Source organism: Atta cephalotes (assembly GCF_000143395.1).
Source record: "Atta cephalotes unplaced genomic scaffold scaffold00002, whole genome shotgun sequence".
In the NCBI taxonomy this organism is placed as follows: Eukaryota; Metazoa; Arthropoda; class Insecta; order Hymenoptera; family Formicidae; genus Atta; species Atta cephalotes.
The window spans coordinates 12792299-12801594 of record NW_012130066.1 but is presented as its reverse complement, the minus strand read 5'-3'; the positions used below and the strand labels follow the sequence as shown (position 1 = coordinate 12801594).

The window sequence follows — 9296 nt, the reverse complement described above, 5'->3', positions numbered from 1 at the left end:
AGTATATATATATATATATATATATATATCACTTAAAATTTTGTTTTTGCGGTAGAACAATTTTTTGTTCCATCCTTCTTTTTACTATATAACAGTTTAGGAAACATATCTATATTTAACTTATTCTTTTCTTTTTTGAAAAAAGTTACATATCATTTAAATTCTTTTTATTTAAATTTTTTTATATAACGGTTTTTTGTTCGAGCAGCGCACTTACTATACAGAATATTTGACAAGTAACAATAAAACTCTTGCATAGAGCGAATTAAACTGATGAGTCGAAAAGTTCTGCACCATTTTGCAATCTTTACAATAATTAACAAAATATCAATTAGTAAAAATCATCTTTATATCAAAAATATTGGTTTTCAATATTTTTTTACTCAACTTTATAAAAAAACAGCAAGAGACAAAAAATTGTTTATTTTCTTTTTATAGAGCTTTAAGAATTTTTTCTGAGTTTTTTATCAAATTTTTAGTACTATATTTTCTTATTGGCAATCATTTTTCCAACATGAGAAAATACGATACTAAAAAATTTTGAAAACATTTTCGGAACTCTTTGAGAAGAAAATAAACAATTTTTTGTCACTTGTTTTTCTATAAATGTTATTTGTCTGTTGATGGTACTTGATGGTACTAAAAAATTATTGAAAACCAATATTTGGTGATTTTTAATAATTAATATCTTAATATTAGTATCTTTAATATCTTAATATCTTTAGTAATTAATATCTTATTGCGAAAAATTATAAAATGCTAAAAGACTTTTCGATTCAGTTTAGTCCGCTCTATCCCTGTGCGAAAATTTTATCATTACTTATCAAATATCCTGTTTGACGCCTTATTTTTTCCTTTTTCTAAATTAATTTTGTATTTTAATTTTATTTTATTCATTTTCTGCTACAGATTAATCGTATGTAAAATCTTTTTCTGAACAGTGCGCGTACTTTACTTTTTTCATTTTTTTAAAAGGTTATTTTTTTATACTATATATATTACTGATAACTTTATTATACATTGTTGAAAGAAAATAATCCTTAATTTGGTCAAAAAAATTTGAGAAAACTGTGAACGGTGAGGGTATTTTGTTAAATTAAAAATTTTTTTCTTTGCAGCTTTAAAGTACTCTTAAAATCATACAATTTTTATTTAAAAAATTTGGTAATTGTACATTATAAAAAAATCATCTTCCAATAATCTTGACCTTGATTTATTATTAGGATCATCACCCAGGAGTGATTTTCAACAGATTTTAGTCGTCGCACATTATTCATTAAAAAGTTATTAACAAAAAAGTTTGAAAAAATAATGTCTTATTTCTACTATGTAAAGGACTCTGATATATAGGATATATCTCCTGTTATGAGATAGGCGCATAATAGACATTCTGGCTAATAAACGCTATTTATTGCTATTCTACCACGAATTTATTGCTCTTAGATTGAAAACTATTTAGTGTAAGATTCATTATTAAATTGTAACTGTTGTAAAAAAAAGGTTTTAGTATTTGGATATCTTCAAATTTCATTGAAATGAATCTTTAAACCTTGTTTATTATTTAATAAGTAAATATTTGGCAATAAATTCTTCATATGTGATAGAGTAAGATCATATTAGAAAAATATGAGATATGTTGAATTGTTTAATTACTGAAAATATTTGATGACCATAAAATCGTACGGCATGGAAATCGTAATATGAGATACCTAGGGTATTTCTAATATGAAATAATTAACCTATGCTGTTATGTCATAGTAAAATCATTGCTAAAGTATAAATATTATTTTACAATAATAAAAAGGACAATCGGAATGAACATCGAGTGTCTGTTTCTACAATGATTTCAACTACCTAAAGACCAGTCCTACAATTCATCGCGTGCTCATTTTGCGCGCGCAATACACTGGCTTCGTTTGTTTATATTTTAGAAACATTAAACAAAGTTTTTTAATTATAATACTTTGCGTTTTATTATTTCTCGGAGCATCTAATATTTATAGGAGCATAACTTTTTGACTTTATGATTTGCTTACTTTTTATTAGATGTACAATTTTGCTTCCGCCATTGTTTTTCCGAAATTCGAGGCTTTATTGTAAAAAACTGGTTATACATTTATGATTCAAAATATTGTCCATCGCTGGCCACTACTTTCTCCCATCTTTCTGGTAGCGTACGAATCCCGCGTCGAAAAAACTGGTCATCTTTTGAGGCTATCCACGAATCGATTCAATTTTTTACTTCTTCATAAGACCGGAAGTACTGGTCAGGTCGTGTGCCATTGATCGAAACAAGTGATAGTCAGAGGGAGCAACGTCTGGAGAATACGGCGGGTGGGGTAGGAGTTCCCATTTCAACGTTTCCAAGTATGTCTTGACCACTTTCGCAACATGGGGTCGAGCATTGTCATGCTGCAAAATCACTTCATCGTGTATTGCGGCCGTTTGTCTTTCAATGCTCGGCTCAAACGCATCAACGTTTGCGTTCGATTCCGATCGCCTGTGATTGTTTCAGTCGGTTTTAACAGTTCACTATGCCGAGCTGGTCCCACCAAATACAGAGCATGACCTTGGAGCCGTGAATATTCGGTTTGGCCGTCGACGTGGAAGCATGGCCGGGAACTCCCCATGATTTTCTGCGCTTGAGATTATCATAATGAACCCATTTTTCGTCCCCAGTCACAATGCGATGCAGAAATCCCTTCCGTCTTTGCCTTTTAAGCAACTGTTCCCAAGCAAATAAACGCCGTTCAACATCTCTCGGCTTCAATTCGTACGGCACCCAATTTCCTTGCTTCTGAATCATTCCCATGGCTTTGAGGCATTTTAAAATGGCTTGTTGAGTCACTCCCAATGATCGTGCCAATTCTTCTTGATTTTGACACGAGTCTTGCTCAAGTAATGCCTCCAATTCTGCATCTTCGGAAACCTTCTCTCTTCCATCGCTATGCCGGTCTTTGACGTCAAAATCACCGTTCTTGAAGCGTTGAAACCACTCACGACACGTTCTTTCACTAATAGCGGCCTCACCATAAGTATTTGAGAGCATTCGATGAATCTCAGCCGCAGATTTCTTCATATTGAAGCAAAAAATTAAAACCTGCCGCAAATGATGAGAATTTGGCTCGTAAACTGACATTTTCAATCGAGAATAACTTTATGATGCAGATACAAATCGACTAATGTTTCTATGGGGTTATGTTGACAGATGCCCAAGTTTATTGTATGACGTCTATAATCTATTTATTTCGACCACCACTTACCGCTAAAGCCATCTATAGGAAAACGGCAGAAGCAAAATTGTACACCTAATACATTTCTTTAATTTTCAAAAAAAATAGAATTTAAATTATAAATTTTACATAACATTATTTTAAAATTTATTAACTTCCCTTAAAAGTAACCTATTTTTTTAAATTTTGCCCATTTCTGCATAGATTTCTATTTATCCAAAATGAGTTTTGTATCTCATAATAGGGACCTTTCCTCTAATACTAAAAACTATTCTATATCCTTTCTTGCTTGAGGTAAGAGAAAGATTGAATGAATTGTGCTTCGCATGGAAAACATTTCTTGGCACATGAGAGAAGTGAAGTAAAACCCGTTTCACGTGAAAAGTAAAGCTGCATTCAAAAATTATGCCTAGCTAGTATGCATTTTTGTTATAATATACATAACGTAACATATAGCTTAAAGTTATCTGGATGTAATTCTTGAATGCTCTTTGGCAAGAGAAAGGTGGAATGAAACTCGCTTCGCATGGAACGTTGTACGCTTCTAGGCAGGGAGAGATGAGGTAGATTTCCCTTTACGTTGAAAGTCGTGCGCATCGAAACGGGGGGGGGGAGGGGGGGATGGGAAACTCACTTCGCTTAGAAAGTCAGATGCTCCATGGCAGGTGGAGTGAATTTCGCTTTTCGTGAAAAGTCGTAACAGGGCGAGTGCTTCTAGACAGGGCGGATGATGTGATAGACTTCTCTTTGCTTGGAAAGCTATTTTGCAAGGAAGAGAATAATTTTTAATATGATGTATAGCAAAAATAAGTAAGTAAATAAATTACTTTTTCAAACATTTTTTGCTAATATATAAAATTTTTAATGAATAAACGATGACTGAAACTTGTTTAAAGTTACTCAGGATGATTTTGAATATATCAAGTAGTAACAGCATAATAACGGTAAAATAACAGCATAGTAATTCTTTCATTTCTTGTATGCATACACAAAAAATTGATTAACAATAGCTAAAAAGAATTTTATTATTTCATCATGAGTTAGCGAACGTATAAAAAATATTTGTCTCTTTTGTGTTAAAATTTTGTGTTAAATAACATATTTCATGGAGGATCAAATAGATTCCAAACAGTTGTGAGATGTCCTTTATTAGTCATTGTTAATCAATTTTTTGTGTACATGCGTGTAAGGAATGGAAGAATTACTAATGTTATTTTTATCGTTACTGATAATTATTCACAATAGGGGACTCTAGAGATTCTAAAAGTAGAGATCGGCCAAAGCCCAGCATGATGTTATGAAATCACGTGATCTTGGAAATGTGCGCCAATATATCAACGACAATTTCAATGAGAATCTTAACAACAAGCTGATATCGCTTTTCTTTCATATTCGCTTCTCTCACATCCGGTTTCACAACAACATGGCAAAGCCAATCATGGATCGAGTCGGCATTGGCTGATCTCTACTTTTAAGATCTCTAAGAGACTCCTTCCTCCATTGACCTTGATTTTGATATATTGTCATGATCTTGAGTGACCTCCAACAAGTTTTAGCTGTCGTTCGTTATTCATTATAAAGTTATTAACAGTCAAAGTTAGTAATTATTTCTTTTTTTTTACCTGAAAAATCAGATTACTCTAAGCAGGGAGAGAGATACGGAATAGACCGATTAAAGAAATAGGATTTTCCATGCGAAGCAAGTTTCACCTCACCTCCTCTTCTGTCAAGGGATATTTGACTTTCCATGAAAAGCAAAATCTACCTGAATGAAAAGTTGTATGCTTCTTGATAAAAGAGGAGATGAAGTAGAACTCGTTTCGCATATTCACAAACTATTCAGTCGTACGCCCTTTGACAGGGAATGGAATTCGCTTCGTGCGCGCGTGGAAAGTCATGCGCTCTTAGACAAGAGGAAAGTAGAACTCGCTCTGCGTGAAAAGTCGGATGCCCCTTAGCAGGGAGAGAGACGGACTCGAACTTCGCATGGAAAGTCGTAAAATATATTTTAAAGCAGAAAATTTGTTTTATATAATTGAAATAAGACATGATTTAAAAAAATTTTTTTTATAACTTTTTAACGAATAACGAGCGATGGTTAAAACTTATTGGAAGTTAGATAATATATGTCAAGATCAAAATCATTGTTGGTTACTCTAATGTAGCATAATACCCCGTTATTTTATGATAACAATATAATAATGACATTGCAATTTTTAGGACTATAATGATAACTAACTAAACGCTGAAGTTGCGCTAAGATTAAAAAAGTTACTTTGAAGAATAATTTGTCATCATGCGTTATTTACTGAAAAAAATGTTAAGTAATCTGTAACATCGAGGAATTATTTTTCTATATTTACAGTAGCAATGAATAAAAGTAATTAATTATAAATAAAAGGTTTATACCTTTTTTTAGCAATGAGACTGACAATGAATGATTTTTCCAACCCATTAAATATCGTCACAAAAAATTCGTAAATTATCATTACCAAACTGTTATCACAAAAAAGTAACAATAAAAAGTTAACCACGTTACAAATAATGCGTACTTCTATTACCTGTGTGCACTGTGTGTGCATATAATTATCTTTGCCAATATATTGAATTAGAGAAAAAGTCTTTTTACAAGTTGAAGCATAATTGAAACAAGTATTTTTTAAATTGTTTACAAATCTCTTATTAAACCAAATATCTGTTGTTTTAATCGATGATCTTTTGCCATTTTTCAGGTAGAGCCATTATTCCATCGGTATAGAATTTCTGTGATTTCTCGATAGAAAGACCGAGATAAATGATATTCGCAAGCCTTTTTTGAAGTCAAATTTACTCTATTAAGTTCTGCAAAGACCGAAACAAATGGTAATCAAATGGTGCAAGATTCAGGACTATGATAGATTCATCAAAGTTTCCAAATTCTCTCAATTTTTATCGAGTCATTAAAAACGTGTGTGGCTTAGCGTTGTCATGATGAAAGACAACGTATTTCTTTGATCAGTTCTCGCCGCTTTTCTTGAATGGACTGCTCTAATCACATTAGTTTTTGACAGTAAAGATCAGATTAATTGTTTTGCAACACTTCATAATGGACGATTCCTTCTCAGTTCCACTAGACACACAGCATCACCTTCTTTGGCGTCAATCTAAGCTTTGCGATTGTTTGTGATGCCTCATCTTGTTTCAACCACGATCTTTTTCGAATATTATTATCATATATTCACTTTTCATCGATGATTATCAATCTTTTCAGAAAAAACTTAATTTTGTTTCAGTAGGGATTTACAAATAGAAATTCGATTCATTAAATTTTTTACTGTCAAATTATGTGGAATCCAAATATCGAGCTTTATCCAGTCTTACGCAAGTGTCCCAAATGGTTTTATGATTAGTTCTTTAGCACAATAGATCGATTAAAATGATGTGCATCTTTGATATCTCACAGTATGTAATATTATAGTCATCTTGTAATAATATTACAAATTTGCTGTAATATTGCAAAATATGTCAGTAATATTGTATAAATATCACTACAATATTAAATATCCGAGATAAATTTATTGCAGGAATATTTCTGAAGTATTTTTGTAATATTGCTGCAATATTATGATATATTACAATCATCATTAATCTAGTTTTATTAATTGCTAAATATTATTGCTTAATATTACACTCTAAAGTATATATGACAAAGTCATAATAAAAAAAATTAAAAATAGGAGAAAAATATTGAATTTGGAGAAATGAAAAAATTGTAAATGAATATTAAATAGAATTGTAATAAATACAAATAAGATGTAAGACATACTACAGCTTATTAGTATCCATTGCGAATTATGTTCAATCTATATTTCTAATTTTTTTTACACTTAATATTTATTTATTTAGTAATAAATCAAAACATAATATTATTCATATCTTATGTTAGAAAGATATCACTGCGGTAAAAAGCATTGTAATATTTCAATGCTGTTGCAATGCGATAAACTGCAATGTAATAATTGAATGATATTGCTGTATTATTATAGTGCGGTATTGCAATCATTAAATGATATTGCGGTAATAATGCTGTTTCGCGATATATCGTATTGCAATATTTGGACGATATGACAGTAACACTGCATTGCGATATATCTCACTGCAATATTTATTGCAGAATAATATATCATTGCATCTTAACAAAATTATTGCAATGTAATATCTCAGTATTTACATAATATAGCATTTCAAGTTACAATATTACTGCAATATTGTAATTTCACTGTAATATTATTGCAATATTACATGCTCTTCATCGAAATTTCCATCTCGAAATCGGCGCTGCTGTTTGTCTAGTTAGAGTATCCTCTCGATGAACACGATAAATTTTTTCTTACGCAGCGTTTTTCCCTTTTTTATAATAAAAAAGTAAAATGTGTCAGAAATGTTCCTAATTTTCACTCATTTTCCAATTTGATTGAATGCGTATCGCTTTAAATCTATGATCAATTTATTTTAAAATGTTGTATGAAATAGCACCTCTCCATATATAATCTAATGCGTCACACAATAGTAAAAAATCGACTAGATTTCCATCTATTACCTAAATCTATTCTCTAAACATCTATTATCTAAAATCTGCTACATGTAAAAGACTTTTTCCCTAATCCAATATTATTATTGGTTAAATATTTTGTCACTTAGAACATTGTCACTTATATTTTTGAACCGTTTTACTTTTGCTCTTTTCTTTTAATTTTAGACACTGAATACAATATCAGCAGAAAAAAACTCTACCATCGTGTTTCCGCTACCAATCGATATGATGACATACTTTATGAAAGCTTTACCAAAGGAATAATTATGTGAAAAAGAGAAAGGAAGAAAGTGTCACGTTTCGCAGGATACAACGAGGGAGAAGAAGATTAACAACTTTTCTGAAGTTTTATGAAGGATGTTTGGCGATTTATTCGTATATTTGACATGCTTGCGTATTATATTCATAGGCTGTGTTCAGGGAGTGTGCTATCAGTGCTATTATAGTTTATTCTTTTTTCACTGGCAGTGCAACCATAAAATAGACATGATGGACAAACTGAGTCAAAATATTAATATACACTAAAATATCAATATACTTAATTACAAGTTTTGATCAATAGCAGTAGCGATATTTCTTCCAAAGAACTTATTTGTTTCTAGAACTAATAACTATTTTTTACACTTTCTTTATTCGACGCTATATTGCACTGTAATTGCGTCTCGAGAGCTACAGTAATCGCAGTGGAAATATGGTTATTACTTATGCAGGATTGGCAACGTTACCTCAGAAAAATAACTAGCGATTCTTCTTCCTAAAAAATAATTCATTATCGTTATTTATTATTGATTTGCAAAAGTATAATAACTCATTACCACTCAAAACAAATCATTACCTTTTTGTTCCTTTTTTCATATTTTTTTTCATATATAATAGAATATTACCGTTTTTTGTTGGTAGAACTTAGTGCACTTAAAAGCTGTTGTACACAAATCGATGTAAAGATGTTTAACAAAAATATAGAAACGAATTATATCTCGAAATCATCAATATATTATGCTATTCGATAAAATATCGAATAGCTTTGAGCATTTTATCAATTGAGATATGTCATTTTTACATTCAAATTAGAATAATAGTGCGCACTAATTCTGCCAATGAAAAACACTATTATATGAAAAATGTTATTATTTTTTTTATTGCAAGAGGAGAAAAATCTTTGTAAGCCCATCCGAGGACGACCCAGAGAGACGTTCCCGAATAGGAGAGAAGATACCCAGGACCCGAGATCCCTGGGCAGGATACGGCTGCATCTCTGAGGATGATTGTCTCTAACTACTGAAAAATTTTCCCTATGCGCAACTATTATACGAGTAGTGAGGAGAGTGCCCCGGAATCGCCTACTCGGCATTTTATCAGGGCAATATGCAGATTTTAGAATAAATATTCTAAAGAAAAGTCAGAATTCTATCTTTTAGTAAAGGAATAAAGTTAAAAATTTGATAAGTGTGTGCGTGCGTGCGTGCGTGTATGTGTATTTTATATATATA

The 9296-nt window shown here is 31.2% G+C and overlaps 1 protein-coding gene across 1 annotated transcript in view; it reads left to right on the top strand.

Annotated features, from left to right (window-relative positions):
- The window catches only part of LOC105623980 (band 7 protein AGAP004871), a 388611-nt gene extending 380541 nt beyond the window's left edge, over nt 1-8070 (top strand). The window contains exon 9 of the mRNA XM_012205353.1: nt 7972-8070. Within this exon, the coding sequence (XP_012060743.1) occupies nt 7972-8070 (99 nt within the window). The remainder of the gene's footprint in view (nt 1-7971) is intronic.
- Nucleotides 8071-9296: the final 1226 nt, after the last annotated feature.